Source organism: Ixodes scapularis, unplaced genomic scaffold (assembly GCF_016920785.2).
Source record: "Ixodes scapularis isolate PalLabHiFi unplaced genomic scaffold, ASM1692078v2 ptg002869l_1__unscaffolded, whole genome shotgun sequence".
Classification (NCBI taxonomy): Eukaryota; Metazoa; Arthropoda; class Arachnida; order Ixodida; family Ixodidae; genus Ixodes; species Ixodes scapularis.
In genome coordinates this window covers 694576-719870 of record NW_024610276.1, presented here as the reverse complement: position 1 = coordinate 719870, position 25295 = coordinate 694576, and the positions used below count along the sequence as shown (strand labels likewise).

Genomic DNA, 25295 nt, shown 5'->3' with positions numbered 1-25295 from the left:
AAGAACAGGTGACTAAACATCGAACACACCCTTGTATCCCAAACATTGACCAGGTGAAAACAAAAAAACACAAAAAACTAATTTTTTTTTAACTTTCAAATTGAACACCGAATTTAACCTTCACGAAGAAGAACTGGTAGTTTTCTAGACCGACCTACCAAGTTCAAAAGTCCTACCCTCTTTTTGACTTGCTCATACCGCGGGCAGCAACATCCAGAAGCAACTGTTGTTAAGTTCGAAGAAGGAACTTTGTTAAATTGAAGCAGGTGACGTTGTTATAAAACGCTCGTACAATGTGGGGTAACAGTATACACTTGGCTCCTCTGCATAGCCCACCTCAAACATGTATATGGCAAAGCGCTGAGATTTCTAAAAGTTAATATATCAACAAGTGGAACCTTGCTTTCGCTTGTTCATTTGCTCCTGGTGTCCTTCCATCACGGCATTCAAATTCGTATGTTGCCATTTGATAGGATAGATAGAAAACTTCGTTTCATGTTATTAAATATGGTAATTAGCAAAATACAAATGTGACGTATATGTAACAATACGTTCCATTTTTTTTTAAATTGCAACGGGACGAGTTTCTTTCACGCAGATGGAACTTGTAACGGGAACGCGTTCGAAAAATCAAAAAGAACGAGGAACGAGATTCCTCTTTTTGAGGAACGTGTACAACACTGAAGCCAAGTAGGGCACACCTGTTCGATCTTGCGTATGGCCCCGGAAAGCAAGGGGTCGCAGTCTCGGTACCAGAAGACCAGCGCCATTGCCACTGAGGCCAAGAAGAAGCCGGTGGTCACCAGGAGGAGGGTGCTTATGAGCACGGTCCTGCGAGTAGTGTAAAAAAAAAACATGCAACTGATCAGAAAAAACAAACAAAAAAAACATTGTAGGGCAACGCGAACTGTGATTGTGTTGCCACTTGAAACGTTCTTGGTTTAGCTCTAGTAACCTCCAGCCATTTCCATGACGAGCTGTGCCTCCAGCAAGTGTCCCCACTCCTCTCCACTCAATTGACACCACCCCATTGGATTTTTCTCGTCAGTCTCACAACTATATTTACAGAGAAACTTAACTTGCGTATAGGTCATGTGATACAGTCGCGTGACATCATTTTCTAAACTAAATTCAGCGGGAGCGGGAAAGCGGAATTGGCGTTGAAGTCACGTGGCGTCAATTTTCCCGCTAAATCTAGCGAGAAAACTATATTTTTGTGTTTGTCTCGCGACATGAAGTTCTTTGCCGCCATTTTTCGCGCCAAATTTCGTGGGAAAACTTAATTGGTGTTAAAGTCATGTGAGGTCAATTTTCTTGCTAGATCTAGCGGTAAAACTGAAGTCATGTTTTGTGACAGGCCACGTTAAAAGGCTATTCACTTCGGATAGTTGGTGGTACATTTGAAGATTAAAAGCGCTAAAAACGAGGACCAGTAAAACAAGACGCACATACAGTAGAGCGCACTTGCAACTGAGGTTTAATCTGATTTAAACCAGGGAAGAAACATATATGCCTTGTCAACAACCAACCACGCCATGTTCACACATTGTTCAATAATCTACATATAATCTTTCTAGCTTGAGCTAACAAAGGACTGAAGATGCGCAAACTCCGAATCGTACAGTGCTGGGTCATTTCATCTCAAACGTAACAAGGTCAACAATCTCAGATTAAATCGAAAAAAATCTTAGCTTTTACTTGTAACCTGAATAGTCACTTGCCCAAGCATTTTTGGCAAAAAAATTTTTTTGTGCCGACATGAGCGCAACTTATTTTTGGCAGTTGTGTGTAAAAATGAGGAGTACAAGAAAAATCAGCTCAAAATCTTCCTCTTCGTCTGATCGCGATGTTCCAGGATGAGATATCCCAAGAGACGAGTAGACAGTTTGTTCAACGCTCTTCTGAACCTTTCTCACTTTTTTCCTCGCGTACGGTTCCCGGCTTTTTCTCCCGAGTTTCTTTCTGAGAGAGCTCTCTCCAATCACTGCAACGGCCTCATTAACAGCTTCAGGCGTTATGATTATTTCATCTGCTGGGTTTCCTAGATCAATTTGTTCCAAGCAGTCGTCAGGTCCCTCAGATGGTGCAAGAGTAGAACTCGTGGACGGATCCTTGTAGCACTTGCACATTACACACGCTTTCTTTCCTTTTTCCATGACGGTCCTGAACTGCAAAGAGTGCTTTTAAGCTCATTCATGTTGCTAGTTGAAATAAATGTCCGTCGTCCTTCGTCCCGAGTTTGTTTTATTCTTTCTTTTACCAGTCAATAACTCTTCTGTCTGTTTAATAAAGTATGGGTTGTAGACTTCGAGTAATAAGCATGTATTGTTGTAATAAAACTTGCGATTGGTCTTAAACGACTTGAACGATAACAACCGCGTATGCAAAGAAAGCCGCTTTCGCTCGTGGTAAACGGCAGAATTACCTCTCCAAATTGCCGTTAGTTTACACAGTTTGGCAGCACCCGAAGAAGTGTGCAGCATAGATCGCGGCATCTCCCTGTTTACGGCACCTCGTTAAGGCAGCATCGCATGATTGGCCGGTCACAAGTTCCGGTGCGCTGTTATCACACGTATTAGGCAGCCGGTACTCCTTTCTGCCGAAAACACCGACAAAATGTGCATTGTTAAATTATCAGAATTGAATTTAAATAAAGCGTTCTATTATATGAGATATACCGTGTATTTTTCCTTGGACCGCTTCAAGGTGCCATTGATGGCCGAACATGAGCTAAAAGCACGTTTTGCATAAATTTGATATTTTTTATTGGCACACTGCAAAATGTTTTGTCATTCAAACTTTTTTATTTCGGAAGTACAGCTCGCCGACCGTGCATAAATAATTCTAGAATGGTCAAAATCATGTTACTCTTTTTTACGAAAAATCGCAAATCATTCAATTTTTGGGCCTTTTATGCAAATGATACCGAAAACAAAAACATTTAAATACATAACCAAAGTAACTAAATAATATTGCCCAACCATTCTAGAATCAAACAAACGAAAAACTGTGAAAATCTAAGAAGATCTCGATTTTTTATGATTTTTCTTGTACTACTCATTTTTACACACAACTGCCAAAATAAAGTTGCGCTCATGTCGGCAAAAAAATTTTTTTCCCAAAACTACTTGAGCAAGTGACCTATTCAGGTTACAAGTAAAAGCTAAAATTTTTTTCGATTTAATCCGAGATTGTCGAGCGCACACCTTGTTTCGTTTGACATGGAATGACCCTGCTATCAATGGTGCGCCGATGCACGTGTCGCCGTCGCACTTCCTTATAAAAAATGCGCCTGAAATTTCCCTAGTCACGGTTACGATTCCTGTTCAGGATAAGTTTCCTGAAGCTTCGTGCCAGAATCGTGTCGGTTTCAGTGTATCGCAAGATTATTGGAGGGCGAAGATCTTACTGCGAGTGCGTGTTCCCTTAGTCTGTCGTTGATGCACCTTCAGGTTCGCCCTATGTAAACCCCCCCACACGTTAAAGGTATTCTATACACCACCCCTTCCTTGCGCTTCACGTATTTAGTTCCATGCTTCTTCTTACATATACCCACCCTCGAATCTCCCCTTTTTAGTCTTGCACAGAGTTTACCCAATTTCGGAGGCGTTGAGAGTAGTACCGGTACTCCATGTTTTTCGCCTACTTTCTTCAGACTATGGCTAAATTTGTGCACATATTGCCGGGACCGCAGCTGACCAAGCAGGCAGCGCGCTCGTGGCCTAACGGTTATCGCGCATATTGCCGCGAGCGCAGCTGACCAAGCAGGCAGCGCCTAACGGTTATCACTCGTGCCTTCCACGCAGAAAGCCACGGTTCGATTCCTGGCCGCGCGGACGCATTTTTGTGGGCTCTGACGTAATGTTATGGTAGATTCAAGAACCGTGTTGCTTGTTCGAGGTGAGAATGTTCTAGACGCAGAACCTTTTACGCCGATTATTCAAGAACCCCACGCGTGTACATACGGGGCTCCGCGTGGCGAGCCGCAGTCAATCTCGCCCCAGCGCTCGATCCTGCGGTTTCGCCGACATCGACGCCCACGACGCTCTGCTGTTTTCTTCGGTTCCCTTTTCGTTTTGGCCTCAAGTTCGCCCCATCGAACGTTTAGTTTACTTCATTTTTCGTTGCCTCATCACCTGTCAGTCATGACATTTTGGTGGGGGTGCGGTTACCATCCTATGCCCGTAAAGCGTACCCGTACGAAGATACCCCGATCTAGGGCGCCTTCATGTGCGCTTCGCATAGGAAGATGTCAACTGCCCGTTTCCCTTTTCCGGTCCCTCTCAGGCTCTCCCACCGCTGTTTTGGTTCTCCATTGTTTTGCCGTGCGCTGGAAAGTGGCCTTTGTGTCCATCGGTCGTTCCATTCAAGGGGAAAAACGCAAATCCTGCCTCTGTGGGTTCCACAACGGTTGTGACGTTGCTCCGAACTTGTGAAATCAGGTGCTTGTTTCAGGGAGGGTTATCAGCCCCACGGATCATCGCCGAGAACTAAGATGGCTGCTGGTCTGTCGGCGAGTGGTATTACAAAAAATGGCATCACCCTATAGGGTGATGCCATTCTTTGTAATGCAACTTGTGCTATAGCAAAGTACACATGAAGGCTCCCTACGCCGCCCGAGTGAGGTGCTCAGCTCCGGAAGGCTACCCTTCGCCGAAGACTCCGAACCCCAAAGAAGCCATCGGACCAGAGGTCAGTGCCTCGAATCGGGTCTCTTGCCCGAGAACCGGAGGAAGAAAATACCGACCATGACCACTGCACCCGTCGTCATCCTGCCCGTCACTCCCCGCTCTCCGACGTCCTTTCACGGTGAAGCCCACGAGAACGTCGAAGATTGGCTGCAGCATTACGTATGTGCACCTCGCCACACCGGATGGACGGCCGTGCAGTGCCTCGAGAACCCCTACTTCTCGCTTGAGGGCACCTCGAGGTACTGGTTTGAGAAGCACGAAGCCTCCTTTATTTCGGGGAAGTCATGCGTCGCCGAATCGAAGAGGACGTTTATCAACCACCACCGTCGGCAGCGAGCAGAGGATCTTCTTCAATCAAGGGTGCAGGGCCCTAACGAAAGCATGACAAGCTTTGTTGAAGATGTTCTGCGGCTAAGCGCCCGAGCCAATCCGGAGGCCGCCGAGGAAAAGAAACTTCGCGTCCTCATGCCTCACGTTAAGAGGCCTAGTACGCAATCCCCCAACGACTGTCGAAGGTTTTGTAACTGAAGCCAGCAATACCGAGCGTGCACTGACGTCCCGAGCCAGCCACTACCACTGACTCGCCGGCGCGCCTACTGCTCTAACCGTCGCAGCTACCCGTCTGGACTTGAGCACCACCGGTGTCGACAACCTTCGGGAGATTGTCCGGGATATCGTCCGGGAAGAGCTCCGCAAGATCCTACCTGCTGCAGATCGCCCAGCCTCCCTCTCAGTCCCCGAGGTCGTCCGAGAGGAAGTTCACCGAGTCTTCCATCCCGAGGTTGCCGTTACCGCAGCAGCGCAGAAGGAGCCAGCCCTAAGCTACGCCGAAATGGTCCGACGAGCACCACCAGCCCCGCGTCCGTACACAGCGCCTCCCCCCCCCCCGTGAACCTCCAGTGCCGCAGAATCCCCAACACCAGAATGTTAGGGCGCACGTCCGCCCAGAACAAGCTGTGGCAAGGAAGACCGACGTGTGGCGGACGGTCGACAGGCGACCGCTCTGCTACCACTGCGGTCAAGCTGACCATGTGTACCGGCGATGCCCCTACCGGCAGATCGGGCTTCGCGGGTTCGCGCCGGACGCCCCACGCCGAAGGAGCGGAGAACGACCGCGAGACATCGAAAAATACCTGCAACGTGCACCGTCTCCAGCGCCCGCTCCCTCTCGAGGATACCGTTCGTCATCAGCACGACGTCCAGCTTCGCCGATGCACCGACCCCGACGTGAAAGCCTGTCGTCCCTTGCTCCTCGCCAGGGAAACTAGGCACGGCAATGCTGGGAGATGGTGTTGCCGAAGAGGAACGATGCCAAGATCCTCCAAGGTCGTCGGAGCTCTCCCACTCTAACACCGCCACGCCCCGAAACGACGTTTCTGCAACAGTGTCGAATAACCTCAACGCTATCATCGACGGCCACGACGCGATGGCACTTGTCGACGCCGGAGCAGACTACTCTGTTTTGAGTGGGAGGCTTTCTCGTCACCTTCGGAAATTTACGACGTCGTGGGATGGACTGCAGATACAGGCCGCCGGCGGACATCTTATCACACCTGTTGGTAGGTGCACAGCTCGCGTTCAGATCCACGGTGAAACCTGCCCTGTGAAGTTCGTGGTCCTGCAAGACTGTGCGAAGGACGTTATCCTCGGAATGGACTTCCTCTGCGAGTATGCCGCCGTCATCGACCTCGCAGCAAACCGATTGACGCTACGAAAACCTGTTTCACCACCAGAGAAGCCCAAAGCGACGTTATCTGCGGTCTGAGTCCTCACAAGCCACGTGAACCTAGCGCAGCGCTCGAGTGTTTTCGTACCCGTGAGGATCACCGAAACATTCTGCGGCGAAGTTTTGCTCGAAGGAAGCCTGTAGTTGCTTGTTGGAAGAGGAATTAGCGTCGCTAGAGGAGTAGCTGAACTTCAGGATGGCCGTACTGTGGTCCTCGTGACGAAATTCCGAAATGAAACCCAACACCTCACAAAAGGTGAGGCCGTGGGCCAGGCCGAGAAACTCCGAAACTCCGCCGAAATCACTGCCATTACTGGCGAATCCTCGCCACCTCAGCAAGACAGTAGGTTGCCAGCGCAGCTCGACATTGACCCTAGGCTTCCGGGCTCGAAACGACGACAGCTGATTACCCTTCTCACCGAATACCGCGAGTGCTTTGCGATGTCGTCGAAGGTGCGCCAAACCGCCGTTGCGAAGCACCGCATCGTCACCGAAGACGACGCGCGCCCTGTTCATCGATCGCCGTACAGAGTCTCCGTAAAAGAAAGAGAGGCAATCTAGGAGCAAGTTCAAAAGATGCTGAACGACGACATAATCCAACCTTCAAGCAGTCCGTGGCCCTCTCGATCCAGACGTACTGGTTAAAAAAGACGGGACGCTTAGGTTCTGCGTGGACTACCGGCAGCTGAACGCTGTGACGAAGGAAGACGTCTATCCACTCCGCCGCATCGACGACAGGCTAGACCGGCTGCGCCATTCTCGATATTTTTCATCAATGGTCCTGAAGAGCGGCTACTGGCAGATCAAAGTCGACGAACGGGACCGAGAGAAGACAGCTTTCATCACGCCAGATAGACTGTACGAGTTCAAGGTGATGCCCTTTGGACTATGCACGGCAACAACAACTTTCCATTTGTCATGGACACCGTACTGGCTAGGCTGAAATGGCAGGGCTGTCTCGACTACCTTGACGACCTCGTAGTGTTTTCAAGCAACTTCGACGAGCACTTGCGGCGACTCCGAGCTGTTCTCCAAGCAATCCAAACCGCCGGCCTCATTCTCAAGCCATCGAAGTGTTAGTTCGCCTATGACGAACTGAAGTTCCTAGGCCATGTGGTAAGCAACGATGGTGTTCGCCCAGGCCAGAGAAGACTCGCGACGTCGCGGCATTCCCAGCGCCGACAAAGACGAAGGCCGTACGAAGATTCCTTGCACTATGTGCGTATTATCGGCGCGTCGTTCGCGATTTCGCAAGGATTTCCGCACCACTCACAAACCTCACAAACGACGCTCAGAAGTTCGAATGGGCGGAGGAGCAACATCAGGCATTTGACGAGCTGAAGCGACAACTCCAGACCCCTCCAGCTCTTTAACACTTCGATCACAATGCGGAAACCGAGATTCATACGGACGCGAAAAACGCCGGACTTGGTGCGGTACTGCACTCTTAGAAAAAAGGGTCAGTATAGTCCTCCCTAAAGGGAGGAACGATCTTGACACATATGTTCCTTCAGAAAGGGAGAAACTTTCGTCCCTTAAGCAGGGGAGCAGAAGTTCCTCCGTCGACTGCATCTCATTATGGCGGCCACGAATCGAGCAAATCGAGCTCGATAAGGCTTAACGAGAACACTAAGTTTATTGTACAAAGCGAGAGGAGCAGCAAATAAGTACGTAACACGAGCTTTCCGCGAACTGTATTTATTTCCGAAGTTTCTTTACCCCTGCAGGTAAAGAAACTTACGTTTCGAAAGCATGCAGTCGCTCAGTCTTCTCATCGTCAGCAGTGCGATATTCAACGGAGACAACCGGCACCCAGTTCGCGCACTATATGTCTTACCTTTGCTATTCCTCGAGCCACAATTCCTTCGTCAACCGTTGCGTCAACCGCACATCACGGACGAGTGAAAATCATTCGCCCGCAAAACCAAAAGCCGCTCTCAAAAAAAAAAGCAAATCCGAAGCAACCTCTTGGCTTATCTGAACACGGTAACACGAAATTATGGCGAAGCCGCGTAGCGTAAAAGGATGTTAAATCGCTTGCCACCAGATGGCAGGGTCAAGCAGAGTAATCGCAAGTAGCTAGGCTAGGTGGCGGCGCTAGGTACCGCCCAATTCATGTTTTCCAAAAAAATATTTTAATTTTCTTACGCCACAATTGCATTTCCTTTTGTTCGGGAATCTCTAACACACGTAGACACGTTACGCACACTACAAGTATCAGGTGAACACATATTGAGCGCATATACAGGCATCGCACATACAAACATCAATACAACAGCACACTACCCCGATCAGTACTCCCGTGCTCTGCGTTTCCGTCTTTTATACTGGTCGTTTTGAACGTACGGAACTTTTCGGTGACTTCCTAAGCAATAAAAAATATTCCGAACATGTTCATTTTTTTCCAGCAATGTCATACATCTGAGACTATTTTTAATGGCTCAGGGGATGAATCTCTTATTAAAAAGAAAACGCTCGATCATGCCGTAATTATTTGAAAGCCAATAAATCGAGCCGCTCCAACGTGGTTCCAAGCCATGAGTTTGTTTTCCCGCACGGCCCTTCGTAGCCAGTATTTATATTGTAGTGTTTGTTTTTCTATTTGTGCTGTTCGCGCACGGCTGCAATTGCCGTCTTGAATTAATCTTTGTAGAGCGGATATTCACTCAGCTGGAAGTGATGCTTCACGGGCAGAGAAATCGCTTTCCGATCAACTTGAATGCAGTCAAAGCCGCGACTTGCGGCAACTGTTAAGTGTACGGAGCTACGCCGTTGCGAGCTCAAAAACTTCTAGCGCTCATCCCAGCGCGCCACTTGGAGGGCAGTTTCTACAGGAACCGTAATATATTTAAACAGTAAAATAAAGGACAGCGGGTTTTTTTTTTTCGATTTCACCTGTTTTTTTTCTTGTTTTTTTTAATGCTAAACTTCCATTGTAAATAGAGTAAAGCTATACGCACTCCGGAGTGCACTTCGGGCGGAAATGGCTATACGCACTACTCCGAGAGATCATGCCGCTCGGGCCACGCTTTTCGAACGGCGCGTGTATCACTGGGGAGCTCGTTAACACAGCCCCCCGCCTGCGTTCACGCTACTTCGCGGCGACAGTATCGGCTGCTAATTACAAAACGTAACCAGTACACGCCGCTTCGTGGCGTCCAGCCGGCAATCCAAGCCCCGCTGTCCCCGATCGCACCTCCGGAAAGGGAGTCCCATACCGTTTAGTTCTGCAAAGTTTCTCGACAACATTCGATTTTTTTTTTACTGTGCATTGGAAAAAAAAAGAAATGTCGCAAATATCGCTAAATGCCTCGACAAAACAAAATGTTCGAGAAAAAAAAAAAAGAAAAAATAGGCCCAGCGCGGATCGAACCCGCGTCCACTGGCGTATGAAACGGACACGTTGACCCCTCTGCCATGCCTTTTTTGTTTTTCTTTATTTCCCTATGCCATGCCACCGCTTAGAGAACTCGTTGTGTCCACTCTTTTTATACGAGAAAAGCGGAGTGCGTATAGCCATTTCCGTCGGAAATGCACTCCGGAGTGCGTATAGCTTTATTCTTGTGGAGTATACGTACTTTCCGTCATACTTTCGTACTGTTCAGTCTTTTCCCCAGAGCGCAATAGCTCTCGGAGACCGACAGTCACATTGGCCACTGTACGATAGGAGCTTACCGTTCAGACCAGCGTTCCAACATGAATATCCACACGTCGATCGACTGCACCTAATCCCTCAATTGGTTTTAAACTCTTTAATGTAAAGCGGAATGTCATCCTGCGACCCCCCGCCCCCTCCGATCACGGCCCGACCAGCGGCATGACATCAATGCCCGACAGTTTACGTCATCTCATCTTGTTGTTACACCACTGATACGCGAACACATGGTCACATCGGCGATAATTCCAGTCTTCTGTTCACAACACTGCCATCACAATGTCGCTGACACGCAGAAATACAGAACCACGTTGACGATGTTGCTGACACGCAGAAATACAGAATCACGTTGAACGCCAGTTGACACTCGGCACGGGACAACAGAACCGAACTCAGCACGGAAGGCGCCCAGGCAGCCGGCAGGAAAACCTGCCTGAGGCTTGGACGCAGTTCCCTCGATTTCCATAACGTCGAAAACGTCGACACAGTTCCTCGTGGTTTCACTGCTGTAGTTCCGTGTGTCCCGCAAATCGGAGACGGCCGTCTTACCCAGTGTATGTAGCGCTGCTGGCACTGCTCCGGAACTTCGCTGTTTCTAGCGGCTTCGTTAGCTGGTTTGATAAAATTAGTGGTAAAAACGTCAATGCAACCAAAATGTTCTGCACGTTTGGACTAGAAGACGGAATTACAGGCGGCCTTCGCTGCCGCTGAAACTCAATCAACTCAACATTAATTTATTAAACAACGTGCGCGATGTGCTCGAAAAACGAAACCGAAAGAAGATGAGTCGGGAGGGCGAAAGCTTTCTCCGGTCTGCTTGGAGAAGAAGGAAAACGTCTCGGTGAATAATAAGGACTTTAGTTTTCCTCTTATCGGTCTGGGTTTGTTTATGTGTGTTTTGGTAAATAAAAATTAAAAAAAAAAACATGACGAAAAAAAAAAAAAAAAACCCACTTCTCGGGGGATCGAACCTTTGACCACTTGGTCAATAGCGCGATGTTTTACCCCTGCGCCAACTCAACAAGAAAGAACTTGTCTTCCTCTATTGATCTGAACTGCCGTTCCTTCCTTCTCTGGGCAACTTGCCCGCAACAAGGAGCAACAGTCGCTGTTGCTACCTTTCTCCTCATATTTTTCTTAGAGTGTGGCTCCAGTGCAAGAAGGCACCGAGCGAGTCATCGCCTACGCAAGTCGCACACTGTCCAAAGCGGAGATAAATTATTCCACGACTGAAAAGAAATGTCTTGCGGTCGTCTGGGCCATCACTAAGTTTCGCCCGTACCTGTACGGGAGCCCGTTCCGTGTTGTCACGAACCACCACTGACTCTGCTGGCTTGCGAACCTAAAGGACCCTTCAGAGCGCCTCGCTTGATGGAGCCTCCAACTACAGGAGTTCGACATGACTTTGGTCTACAAGTCAGGCCGCAAGCAAAGCGACGCCGACTGCCTGTTCAGAGCCCCTCTCGAGATATCTCCCTTTAGCAACGACGACCATGACGACGAGTACTTGATTGGCGCAGTAAGCACCGACGTCATGGCACGACGTCAAAGAGACGATCCTGAGTTGCGCGTGCTGATTGAGCACTTCGAAGGACGCGGAGCTACTATCCCCCGTGTCTTCTCAAGAGCCCTGCCGACCTTCGTCCTCTGACAAGGTGTACTTTACAAGGAGAACTTCGGAGACAGCAGCTCGCCATTGCTGCTGGTAATCCCTACCGTACTTAGAGCGGAGATCTTTCAAGCCTGCCACGACGACCCGACGTCCGGACACCTTGGTTACAGCCGTACTCTGGCCCGAATTCGTGAAAGGTATTACTGGCCCAAGCTGCCAAAGACCGTTCACCTCTAGACACGATTGTGCCACGAGTGCTATCGACGCAAGAAACCGTTGACGAACCCGGCAGGTCTCTTGCAGCCGATTTTTCCCCCGACCGCGGCGTTCCAGCAAATCGGAATGGATCTACTCGGTCCTTTCCCACCATCAACAAAAGGAAAGAGGTGCATAATCGCCGGCACAAATTATCTCACGCGGTACGCCGAATCAAAAGCCCTTCCATCAGGGACTGCTGTGAAAGTCGCCAAGTTTTTAATTGAGTCCATCGTCCTCCGGCACGGGGCTCCCGAAGTTCTGATCTCAGACCGTGGATCATCGTTCACAGCCCAGATGACGCAAGAAATCCTTCGTCTCAGCCACACCAGTCATCGGCGCACCACGGTAGAAAGACTCTACTGACTCTACTAACAGAAAGACTCAACAATAGCCATCGCCGACATCACCTCCACGTACGTCGACGTGGAGCACAAGACGTGGGACGAGGTGTTGCCTTACGTTACATTTGTCGACAACACAGCGGTGCAAGAGGTCACAGGAGTAACCCCGTTCCAGCTGGTGCATGGCAGGAAAATAACGACCCTGCTCGACGCGATGCTACCCCATGAACCAGCCGGCGATTGCAGCCCCGACGCCCAGGTGGTTGTTCAACCAGCCGAAGAAGTTCGCCAGGTCGCCCGACTCGGAATTCAAGATCAACAGCGTTTCGACGCTACCCGGTACAACTTTCGTCGTTGGGACGCCCACTTCCAGCCCGGAGACAGGGTGTGGGTCTGGACACCGATTTGCCGCCGTGGTCTCAGCGAGAAACTCCTAAAACGCTACTTTGGACCCTACAAGGTACTTCGTCGACTTGGAGATCTGAACTAAGAGGTGATGCCTGACGGAACAAGAAAGTCATCACGCCGCCCACCACGGCCTGAAGTCGTCCACGTCGTGCGCCTGAAGCCGTACAACGCTCGATAGGACTGTGGACCTTATGTGTTCCAAATGACTCTTTAGTTTACCGTCCATTTTATTTGTTTTGTTTTGTTTTGCATCGGGGTGATGCACTCTTTAAAGGGGGGGAGTAATTCCGCGAGCGTAGCTGACCAAGAAGGCAGCGCGCTCGTGGCGGCCTAACGGTTATCTTGCGTGCCTTCGACGCAGAAAGCCAGGGTTCGAGTCCTGGCCGCGGGGACGCATGTTTGTGTACTCTGACTTAATGTTCTGGTAAATTCGAGAACCGTGTTGCTTGTTCAAGGTCAGAATGTTCTACACGCAGAACCCTCTACGCCGATTCTTCCAGAACCCCACGCGTGTACATAAGAAACTCCGCGTAGCGAGCCGCACTCAGTCTCGCCCAAGCGCTCGATCCTGCGGTTTCGCCGACACGACGTCCACGACGCTCTGCTGTTATCTTCTGTTCCCTTTTCGTTTCGGGCACAAGTTCACCCCATAAAACGTTTAGTTTACTTCAGTTTTCGTCGCCTCATCACTTGTCATTCGTGATAATATGGTATCACGGTCGTTCTAACATTCCGCCTGACCTTTTCAATTCTCCCTCCCTGAAGCTTTTGTAACAATCCTTCTGCTACATGTTTAAGGAGCGTAAGAGGGCACCATCCATCTTCTAGTTTTTCACTCGTATACCAAAGCCGTCCACCATTTTGTGTGAGCATGACTTAGTCAGCGAGGTTCCCAAGCACGTAGTAGCAATACCTCTCTTAATAATTTTAGAGTGGTTTGAGTCGTAGGGCAACACCGCTTTCCTTGCTCTGGCGGAGTACATCCACCATACATGGGACGGCATAAATATCAGTTTCAAGTCCAAAAATGGTAAAATGCGCTGTACAGGATCTTTTGCAGTGAAACTCAGACCGGCGGCGCAGTTCTTCAAAGCCTTCAGCGTTTTTTAAAATAAACTTTCTTTTTCACTTCTCTCGGGGGAAGGAAGTACAAGAGCAGATCGAATTTATTAAAAAAAAACAAAAAAAAAAAAAACGTTGGATGTTGTTAAGAACTGCGCCGCCGGTCTCAGTTTCATTACAGAAGATCCTCTACAGCGCATTATAGAATTTTTGGACCTGAAACTGATATTTATGCCGTCCCATGTGTATGTCGGATATACTCCGGCAGGGCAAGGAAAGCGGTGTTACCCTACGATTCAAACCACTCTAAAATTATTAAAACAGGTATTGCCACTACGTGCTTGGAGCCTCGCTGACCAAGTCCTGCTCACACAAAATGGTGGACGGCTTTGGTATACAAGTGAAGAAACTAGAAGACGGAGGGTACCCTCTTACGCGTATTAAACATGTGGCAAAAGGATTGTTACAAAACTTCGGGGAGGGGAAAGTGGTAGTGGAAATGTCAGGCGGAAGGTTAGAACGACCGTGATACCATATGTGCACAAATTTAGCCATAGTCTGAAGAAAGTAGGCGGAAAACATGGAGTACCGGTACTATCCTCTGCGCCTCAGAAATCGGGTAAACAGTGTGCAAGAATGAAACGAGATTTGAGGGTAGGTATATGTAAGAAGCATGGAACTAAATATGTGAAGTGCAAGGAAGGGGTGGCGTATAGAATACCCTTAACGTGTGGGAGGGTTTACATAGCACAAACCGGAAGGTGCATCAACGACAGACTAAAGGAACACGCACTCGCAGTAAGATCTTCGCCCTCGGTTAATCTTGCGATACACTGAAACCGACGCGATTGTGGCACAAAGCTTCAGGAAACTGTTATCCTGAGCAGGAATCGTAACAAAATGACTAGGGAAATTTCGGAGGCATTTCCTATAAGGAAGTGCGACGGCGACACGTGCATCAGCGCCCCATCGATAGCATTGTACGATTCGGAGGTGGCATATCTCCAGTCCTTTGTTAGCTCAAGCTAGAAAGATTATATGTAGATTATTGAACAATGTGTTTGCATGACGTGAATGGTTGTTGACAAGGCATATATGTTTCTTCTTTGGTTCAAGTCAGATTAAACCTCAGTGTGTGTGTAAGCGTTGTGAATGACATGGGGGGTGGGGGTTAAACCTCTGTTGCAAGTGCGTTCTACTGTGTGTGTCTTCTTTTAGTGGTCCTCGTTTTTTATCGCTTTCAATCCTGAAATGACAGGCGACGGCTTCACAAAACGCAGCTTTACGAAATTCGGAGCAACTAGCCAAAAAACATTTCACAATTTAAAAGAAAAGGGACTTGTTGGATTAGGAAGAATGATAATATGACGTTACAAGTTTAGAACGTGGGAACGTTGGTGGAACTGGCACGTCACTGAAAGAGTAGGCACGGCTGTTTATTTTTAGAGCACTGCTCTTACGCGCACATTTCCGCGTTTCGCGGCGTCGCCGTCCGTGTCGACGTTGCCGTCGGCGTAACCGCCCCGAGCGGGAGATTGAATTGGTACAGAGGTCACGTGACATCAATTTTCCCGCTAAATCTACAGGAGAAACTGAATTTGTTCAGGGGAGACGTGAGACAAAGTCACGTGCCGTAAATTTCCCCGGTGAATTTAGCGGGGAAACCTAACCGGCTAAAATTAGCCAGGAAATTTCCCCGCTAAGTTTAGCGGGTTAAGGAGGAAGAGGTGAGGGTACGGAGGGGCATACACGCCCTTCGTACCCTCCCATCCTCCTCCTCAAGAGCCGCGCTCTAATTTGCAATACGGAAATTCGTAAAAGTCTCATATATTTAACACCGTGAAATTTCAAGGTTTCTTCTTGATGCTTGTGGTTGTTGGTAATGTTCCTCGACTTGCACTTGTACGGTTGAAGGACGTTAACAATTTCTAGGCTCCAACGAATCCCGGTTTGTTAAAGGGGTACTCCGCCGATTTTTGAGCTACCTCAACTAACTATATTTTCTGACTCCCCGGCCTTTGCCCTTTCTGGTATGCTATTTGGTATCGTGAAATTCATAATAGTTATTGCGAAATCGGCAAATGAAAATGATGCAAAAACAAACATTCAAATATACCCGCCCTTTTCAGGGCCGTGACGTCACTGGAAGTTTAGCTTGCCAGTCGGGCGAGCAGTCTAAAAAATAGAATATGCCACTCGTTTGTTCCATGCTGGAGCGCGGGGACTGGAACGAGCTTCCAAAGCATTCATTTGACACCATGAAACTGCTTCGAATCAGTTGGGAACAAATTCTACAGTCCAAAGAGTGAACCGCTGCACTTCCAATGACGTCACTTTTTCATTGTTGCCAGTAGAGACTTTCAGTTTGAAAAACACGGTGAAGACTAAAATTGTAAATTCAATAACTTCGTGAAAAAAAATTATTTTGACCTAATATTTGGGATACTATTTTGGCGATGTTGTCTGGCGAGTTTAGCAAAATTTCAAGCAAATCGGGGACCATGAAGAAATCGGCGGAGTACCCCTTTAAAGGGGCAGTGCAACGGTTTTAATGTTGAAAGATTCGCCAGTTTGCATTTTTTGTATTGTTTATACAAGCCCAAGCGACCAAACACGCGTCACCTTTCCCCGAACATCGACTCTTCTGCTGCGTAATCGCAGGGCAAAAAACGAATTATTTGCCGATCTGCAGCCGCCGGTGGCGGCTACGGGAACTAAAATGACGGCGTCTCTGGGGGATACGCGGAAGACAACAAACCCTGTCCCCCTCCGCTGCTACACTCGCCGTCAGCCCCTTGGCGAACCGTCCTTTGTGTCCATTGCTCGCCGCGACCTTCGACGAGGCTAATCCTTTGAAAGTCGACAATCGCGGAGGAAGCGGCTGGGGTCTCTAAAGAGAGGGCCCAATGGGAAACCACGTGTACCCCCAGAGACACCACTCGAAAGTCGGCGTGGAGAGTTGAGAGGCACTTCGACCTTCGATTTGTTTCATTTTTTTTTTTTTTAAATAAGAACTAGCGCTCGCAAAAAAATGCGGCTTTCGGTTTTTCGTTTCATAGGTGACGCAGACCAATTTCCGCAGTTAATTGGCCAAAGTCTGAAAATCGTTGCAATGCCCCTTTAAGAGACGTCTTCGCATACGTATCTTGTTTTATCAAAAACCAACTTGGTTAAACTGGATCAATTTCTGTTAAAGCGAAACAAAACCAGTGAGTTATGGCGAACTCCGTGTTGGGAAAAATAATCAAGCCACATTGACTCTAAGCTACGCCAACTTTGTACGTATTTTTTTTTTTTTTATGTAGTATTTTTAGTCACTAGATGAAGCACTTGAAAACGTTGTCAAGAAAGAATCGTTCCTAAGTTTACACCTATTCAGGCCGCCTTCACTTTCGTTGTCGTCCGCGTCTCAGCTGATATAATAAATAAACGTGATTCTTTAGAGCACGCTGTGTTGTCACTTTTTTTCTTTAAGTTGCGGCCAATATTATGATTGTTCATTTCGGCGAAATATTTTATTATTTGGTGTTTCACATATTTATTTGATTTAACCTGTTATAGTGAAACGCATACTTACTAACTAACCATTCTTTGTTTGCTTGTGTTTGGACAAATACTCGGTTTACGAAATACTGAATGGTCTTCACAGCAGAAAGTGTATTTATGTTATGTGTGCGTTTAGACAACGGTAGCTTGGTCAGCCCCAATGTGAGTCGCTTGCAGGGTAAAAGAATAAAGATGTGCCTGAACGGCGCTTCCCGCCATCGAACACTGGAGTTGAAGTTTCGTTTAAATATCTGACCAACGCCGTGAGACGGCGCTGCACGTATAGCGTAGTAGGAGACCTATACGAGCGCCAATCGAGGGGCATTCTTTATTCTGGCACACGTTTTCAGTGTCTCAAGGTGCACGACTGCACCTGCGTGAGGTGTCCTAAACTGATAGTGCCGGTGCCGGGAGATGCGTGAAGTTAAACCTTTACCTCGTTGGCTGGCCTCGTTTGGATGCCCCTTTGTTCTTTGTTGTTCCACCGTGGGCAGGTGTCTACGCTGTCGGCGAGAAATTTTGCCAGTGCAGCGCCAGTGCTAGCCGTGGATAACAGCGCCGTGCACGTGCATAACACAGTAGTGGTGCGTAACGCAGTAGGAGTAGCCGTGCACGTACATAACGTAATAGTGGTCACACGAACATGCATCGGTACGATGCCTAACCAGACTAAAACGGGTGGGGCTGGGAATCGAGTTCCAGATCCCTGGATCTTGCAGCGCGAGCTTTCGCTCCACGTACTCCAAGCTGACGTTCGTTAACACACTTGGGGAGCGATTCACCTTTTTCCTATGAACAGAGGATAAGAGAAAGCACAGCAGAGTCACGTGGCTTACCTCTGGGCGTCAGCGAGGGACCTAGCTGCCGCGTAGCGCTGAATGACCATCTGATCCATGCCCACGCGATAGATGTGGGTAGCGATCAGGCCAATCATGTTGGCCCAGACGTTCTCGTCATTGGTCAGGTCGAAGCTAGCCCTGCAAAACAAATCCTTTACTGCTCTGTTCTCGCAAATACTAAAATACAGGGATGAGCAGCATTTCAAATACCCTTCAAACTGCTGATCTCTGCAAACATGTACAAAGTATTCCACCAATTTGGAGGGATCATCAGGTTTATGATAATTTCTTTTTTCGTCATAATATTAAGTGACTATACAGTCGCTCAGGGGATGATAGCAGCAGGCAAGGTATTTTGAAAGACAACGAGCGCGTGCTTGGGTCCGGGCATTTGAAACATGCGCCCTGTCTTTCTCATCCTGGCAGCGACTATGGGAAAGGAGCACAGAGTGTCGAATCGGAACTGAACCGAACCGAAATTGTCACCACCATCTTGAAACTGAACCGGAATTGAACGGGAAAATATTTAACGGTAACCGGTTCACAACTGTTCATTGCATTTTCTTTTGTATTACAAAATAAATACAAAATAAATTTTTGAGAAAAAAATTGACAGCAGTATTCCTGCGTAGGGATCAAATTTTCACATATCAAATTGTAATGTGCGAGAAATTGTAGGTTTTCGTGGCGCTTTTGTATTTACACCATTATCAATCATCTGTCACGTGCTCACTTGACGTCATTGTGTCAAGGCATGTTGTCAAGTAATCTCACGCCACGTGGCCCTGTGACGTAGTTGCGTGACTCACTGCTTCAGGTCTACTTAAATTGAGAACATCACTAGATTTATTTGAGATGTTGACACCGTGACGTCACAAAGCATCACGAATTCTCACCGCGAGTCACATGACAACGTGACATACTCAATTGTCATTAGCGCGAGTCCAGTACTCGGGTTCATGAAAATCAACATCTTCGAACATTCGGGTAATGGCTCGTGCTCAATCAAATATGAGAATAGCTGAACTCTATCCATGCCTAAAGCTTAACCCATCCTTACTTTTTTTCCTACCCCAGCGCTGACTGTGATGAACACTGACGGTATACACTAACTAGTGTCAGATCACGTGGTCGCTCGTTCTAATACCGAGTTGAGGAGGGGAAAACCTTTCTTTTATCTTTCCGGCGTCCTCCATTGAGCGGAGAGAAAAACTATTGGGCGTATATAGAAGTTATCAAAGTCGGGGATTAGCTCTCAACGGTATTTACTGGAAATACAAAACTTTTTTCACTACCTATTTTAGATATACACATTATTGAGGCATTCAAACATGTTTTCGTTCTTGCTGAACTGTCCCAGAAAGTTGTCCCCGAGAATAAAATCATTGAAAGGACTAAATGTGACATGTTCATCCCACGATAAATCGATGTACAAGTGTGTACGAGAGGAATACGAGAAAGAAAACTCCTAGTGGTCTCAGACGGACAGCCGAACGTTGACAGCCGCTTGTAGTCTCACAGGAGTGTCGTTCTCAATTTCCCCCCAAGTTTTGACCACCTCCGTTTTTGTTCAAACTTCACAGTTTCGGGGTGTAAAATGAAAGAAATTGAGGATTAGTGTCAACAAAAGTCACAAATATAATTTTCAAAGTAATACCCCCAAATGTAGGTGGGAGTTTCTCAGGAATAAAAACTGTTCTCTGGAGGAGCATCAAAAAAAGAAAACGGGAAAAGGGGGGGGTTGGTGGGGGGGGGGGGGGGGGGGTAAATCATACTGTGTTGTAAAGGTTCCTCTGCTCCGCATCTTCGGCACAGCCCAGAAAGCGTGGTCCATGAAACTGCTTTGTTTGCAAAAACACTTCTGTCAGAAAACGCGTTTTTGTTGTGCAAGACGGGTTTTTGTTGTGCTTTCCTCACAACGCTGCACCAAGCAAGAAAAATCTTTGTCTCTCGAATATATGACTTGCACTGAGCGCGAACCTCTTGCAGCGTGGATTTCGCACCACCGGATTTGATTTTCTCAGCAAGAACAAATTGCAATGACTACCAGCATACAGTGCGAAGATGCCACGTGTGAATCACGTTGAACAGATAGGAAATGCGATGTTCTCAACACTAGCCAGAAGGGATGTTCAAATTGTAAAGGTGTGCAGCATATAAAGCAGTCTCCCGATAATACGCGGCAGCTTAATACAATGTTAGAACGCGCATGACTGATAAAGCACGGAGTACTAAATTGAGAGCCCAAAACAAGTGCACGTATAACCGAACAAAACATTAGCCTCCCAAGACGGTATTTTGCGCAGTTTCGAAACCGTGCTAGCAGATGTCCAAACGTGATTTCGATTAGAAATATATTGTCTGTCCTTCGCTCTATTTATACGTAATTAGGAATATCACTATATGCATCTCCATCTATTTGTTTTTGCAGTAAGGCGTTGTTTATGAGATTATTTAGAAGTATACCACTGATTATCTCTCTGCACATTTCGTGTATTTGCCTTCAGATTTGTTATGTCAGGACACACTTTTTTTTTTTTTTGGCATACCCTCCGACCCGGTGTTTCACACTGCCAAACAGCGAAGAAAAAGTACATTTCCGGAGACTCAGCAGCTGGATTATTTCGGAGTATCGTCCTTCCGTGTCAGTCTCAAGTGGTTACGTAAACTTCACACAGTCAAATTTATTGAGGATAATGAAAATAAATTAAATTACTGCCTGAAGATTTGACAACATAAATAAAGGTACATCATCTTAAAGATTTACACTATAAGTAAATGCTCCCCCATATCATCTGAAATATGCTCTGCGAATCATTTCTTACGTTTTTATCCTCGATAAAAACGCCGGAAAGTGACCGGCGTTTTTATAAGTGATTTGGGAGATCCATAAACATTTTTTTTTCAATTGAAGTCGATCTAAATAACTATGGATTTCTTACAGATATTTAACGTATAAAAATGTTAGAGGTATGTTGCCTGTTTTATGTGATTAACTATAATTTTATGTGTTTGTGGCCTGGACAAAAATAAAGTACACAGGGGCGCGTGGCGAACTATGAAGATTACGCACGCACACCGTGAGAAAGTGACCAGACAAGTATTGGCAATGTCGGGTGGAGTATAAAATACCGCTTTGTTTTATTTATCAAGAAATCCCGATATCGAAAAGGTGATGCGTAGTTGCAAATTGAATTGACCGGCATCTTGTCAAGAGCAAAACCCAAACGCCAAGCTATTTCGAAAACGTTCACTTGCGTACGCGCTGTTTTAGGCCAGATTTTGTCAGAGTACGAAGGTGCGTATAGATTTGAGTGTGTAATTTTCATCACTCGTTTCTGCATGATTATTCGCCTGCATCACGGTGCCGAGTGTAAACAATGCTAGTCAGGAAAGCGAGCCTTGTGATTGCCGAACAGAGTTTCGATTAGTTCATTCTCGCATGAATTGAAACGCGTTGGCGTCAGTGTGCAAATAGCCCCCAACCACTTCCGGTTTTGAACTAGACGGCGGGTTTCAAAGCATGTTCGAAATCAAGTATACACGTTATCTTCTGGAAATAACCAGTTACACCACTGTCAGACTTAATTCACCTTTACGATGAAAGAATTCTGAGTCGAATATTTGGAAAAATACGTGAATCGGGAGTGTGCCGGGGCTGCCCTGTAGATGGCGCCACTGAGTTTGTTGCCAAGCGAAAAAGGGCGAAGGGGCCCGTCCTTAAACATTTGGGACATTTTTTTTGCAAATACCGCTTTTGGATGAGTTGCGTACTCATCATATACACTGTGAAATGTATTTTATAAAAAAGATTTCACAATATAAATGGCGAGGAGATGCCCTTCATTGATCTAGTGAACTGTAATTATTTCCTAAGGTCAAGAGCGCAACTAATATTCAACTTCTAATACTGTAACGCAAAGTTGTACCAATCACGGCTCTTTTAGGCAACCTACAAAATGGATAACATTTCGATTCGGGTAAAATTTATGCCACTGAGGTATACAAATAGATATTGATTCGTATAAACACGATGTTTTTTTTTTATGTTGATCTAGCTTTTTGACTGTTTCGTTGAAATTAAATAACGCAATATCTTTTTTTCAGTACTTGAAAATAAAAATGGATCATACGAGTTAGAAAAGGCTATAGGGTTATTCGTCTCACGCTTGAAATAGTGCCTAATGCCAAAACAACGTGGAAAATATATTCTAAAATTAGCAGTTCAAACCGGTTCGAACCGGTACGAGCCGGTTATTTTTGCTCCCCGGAACTGAACCGGAACTGAAGCAAAAGCCGTGAATCCGAACAGGAATCGAACCGATAAAAATTTCGGTTCGACACACTGAAGGAGCACCCCGGCGGCGTCGCCTCCGTCGCCTATTGTTTGTAAATAGCCTGTATTGTAGAGAGGGTCCAATGCAAACCATGGAAGTGTTTAGTTTTAATGGCGGACGCCTCCATTAGAGATTAGTCGCCAGTGCGCACGCGCTGCGTTATCGCGTATCTACCGGAGGAAAGCAGGCGGAAGGGCGGAGACGCTAACGCACGACCAACGCGTTCGTCACCTGTAGCTCGTATTGCAAACGCGGTCAATAAATCCCGTGACACCAATCAAGCAATGGAACTTCTCTGTAGTACAGGCTTTCTAATTGTTCGCTGCCACCTAGCGGTTGTCGCCGCCAACTTACCGGGAAGTAATTGTGACGAATTGCGCAGGCCTAGTGTGTCTGCCATTATAATGACGCGATTTAAGGTTCTCACGAATTCCGCAAGCTTTTTCATTGGCGCGAAGCTTCAGCGAACGCAATATGAGTGCAGTGGCCTAAAAAGGACCTACCGATAAAAAATTATATGTTTCCCGCTAGACGCGCCCTGGTCGGGGCTTAAGTTATGTCTGCTCTTTTCAATCAAAGTCTCCACTTCCATTAACTTTTAGACTTTAAAATAACCCTGATAAAATAAGTGCGTTCTTTTCTTGTTTTGTTTTTTCGTGGGAGTAAGGTCCGTTACGCGAAAGTACAGTCTGAGACCTGGCTCATTAAAACTAAATCCACTACACAGACTGAGCGAAACTACAAAACAAACAATAAAAATTTGTCTGGCTTAGACACCGTGTAAAATGCAATAGGGTGATTTCAGATAAGATCGACCAAAGGATGGCTAGTCGACATTTTCAAATCAACTGATGTTTTTATATGTTATTGTCTAGTGTCTGGTATGAACGAATCCAAACTTAGTTTTGACTAGAAAAAATACTTGGGGACAGGAAAAATCGTAAGGCATGAAGTGGTGGACAGTTGCATTAACGCGCACTGATGGAGGGGGCCCGTTTGAGAGTGAATAACTAAAGCGATAACATTAGGAGAACTCTAATACGTTTTAGACGCAAACTATGGGTATAGCTTGCTTGTAATATAAAGTAATCATATTTATTTAAAATTTATTTAGTTTTCTAAAAATTGACAAACATGCCTGCTCGAACGACAAATGGCAAAATTTGGAGGTCTGTATCTCATGAAATAATTTAATCATTATGATATAATTTGCAGATATTATTCTACTAATATATAGCTAATATTTCAAAAATAACTAATGTATCTGTGTGATACAATAGTTAGGATATATTTAGTCAAACATGGAAAAAAAATCAAACAAAGAAAAATTCCGATGCGAATAAAAAAAAACACCACCCTTGATTTTTTTTAAATCTAGGTAACCTGTTATACTCTATTTCGGCATTCATTTCCATTAAAAACATGTTGCATCATTTTATTGAGAAAGAAAATACAACTCCCCAAAGTAGGGTCCTTTTTCAAAGCCTACACTTAGCAGTGTTTTATACAAGAACTGACTCTGAGTTCCAGTTTCATGAAACCAACACACATCTTTTATATATTTTTATTCAGATGAGGCCAATGATAACTAAAGAAATCGTTCACACACTTAAATTAAGGAGAAACTACTGTGTACAAAGAGGTATCATATTACGGACTAGTGATCCGAGAAAAGATCATGCAGCCATCGGCCACTAGGAACTTTGTTTACTTTATTCTCCTGCGACACTATATGCTATTCCCTCTTCCGCTCTACCTTCATCTCTCTCTCTCTCTCTCATATATATCCCTGATATATATCCAGAACAAAAACATGTTCAAGCATTCCCTTTCTGCGTGGTAGTGTTCTGTGGCTAGCAAAAATCATTTCCTCGCTAAGCTCACGATTATGGCAAAATAGTGGCCGGAAACCGCAGACGACACTCGTCGCTAGTTCTGGCAAAACGGCCGATACAATCTTTTTGTCGCATTTCCCCGCTCGCTGTCAAGGACAAGGGGGTTCGCTTCAACCAGCAAAACATGTCCGCCGACGCCTGTTTACTGAGCAGTCATGCCTGTCGCCATCTCACTCGCTGGCGTCACGGGCGATAATATCAGGCACAAAGGGGCACACCAACCGGCAGCATTATCCCCAAATACTCGAGCCTCGCGTAAATACATAGAGTGTAAACGCTGTCGCCATGTTATCGTAGTAAGACCGCCCCCCCCCCCCCCCTCCCCCAACGGGGGACTGCAGTACGCGACGGCGTACTAACACAACGGCGACGATATCGACATCGCGGGCTCCGAATTTTCCCATAGTTCTACTCCACGGGCATTTCTCGAAACGCTTGATATTGTGTACGCCCGCCTGGAAGGATTTCAGGCGCGTAGTTAAGATAAGGCGGTTCTCCGCGGCAAAAGAATGCAATTTCACAAAAGCTTAAAAGCGGCGGCGACGCGTGTGCGGTGAACGCTTGTAGTTTTGGTGTAGACAGGGTGTGTGTGTTCTCGTTGTTGACACCAGCCGGCGATAAGGCACTGCAGGCGGTAGCTCAGTACAGCAAGGGCTAATCCGAGTGACCATCAACGTAACCCCACTGCCAACCCCTCGCGAACCGGTCGCCGACATGGCTCAGGCTGTGTCATGAACCACGTGGTAGAAGCTCGGGTGCTTTCATATCAGCGCGTGGAGGGACGACAGTGCGATTCCGGAAAGTCTTTTTCGAAGGCCGCTGACCACAATTTTTTGTCTGGAGACTTTCCCTCTTTCTTCCTTTGACGTGGATCAAGCTTTGCCGACAGCCTCAGTTGTGACCTCTCTTTTCAAATGTACGTTTG

The 25295-nt window shown here is 46.8% G+C and overlaps 1 protein-coding gene across 1 annotated transcript in view; it reads right to left on the bottom strand.

The window, feature by feature from the left end:
- The window catches only part of LOC115326133 (sodium-coupled monocarboxylate transporter 2), a 152904-nt gene that overhangs the window by 60710 nt on the left and 66899 nt on the right, over nt 1–25295 (bottom strand). The window contains exons 6-7 of the mRNA XM_040215995.1: nt 18136–18276; nt 702–831 (exon numbers count right to left, since the gene is read on the bottom strand). Coding sequence (XP_040071929.1) covers nt 702–831; nt 18136–18276 — 271 coding nt within the window. The remainder of the gene's footprint in view (nt 1–701; nt 832–18135; nt 18277–25295) is intronic.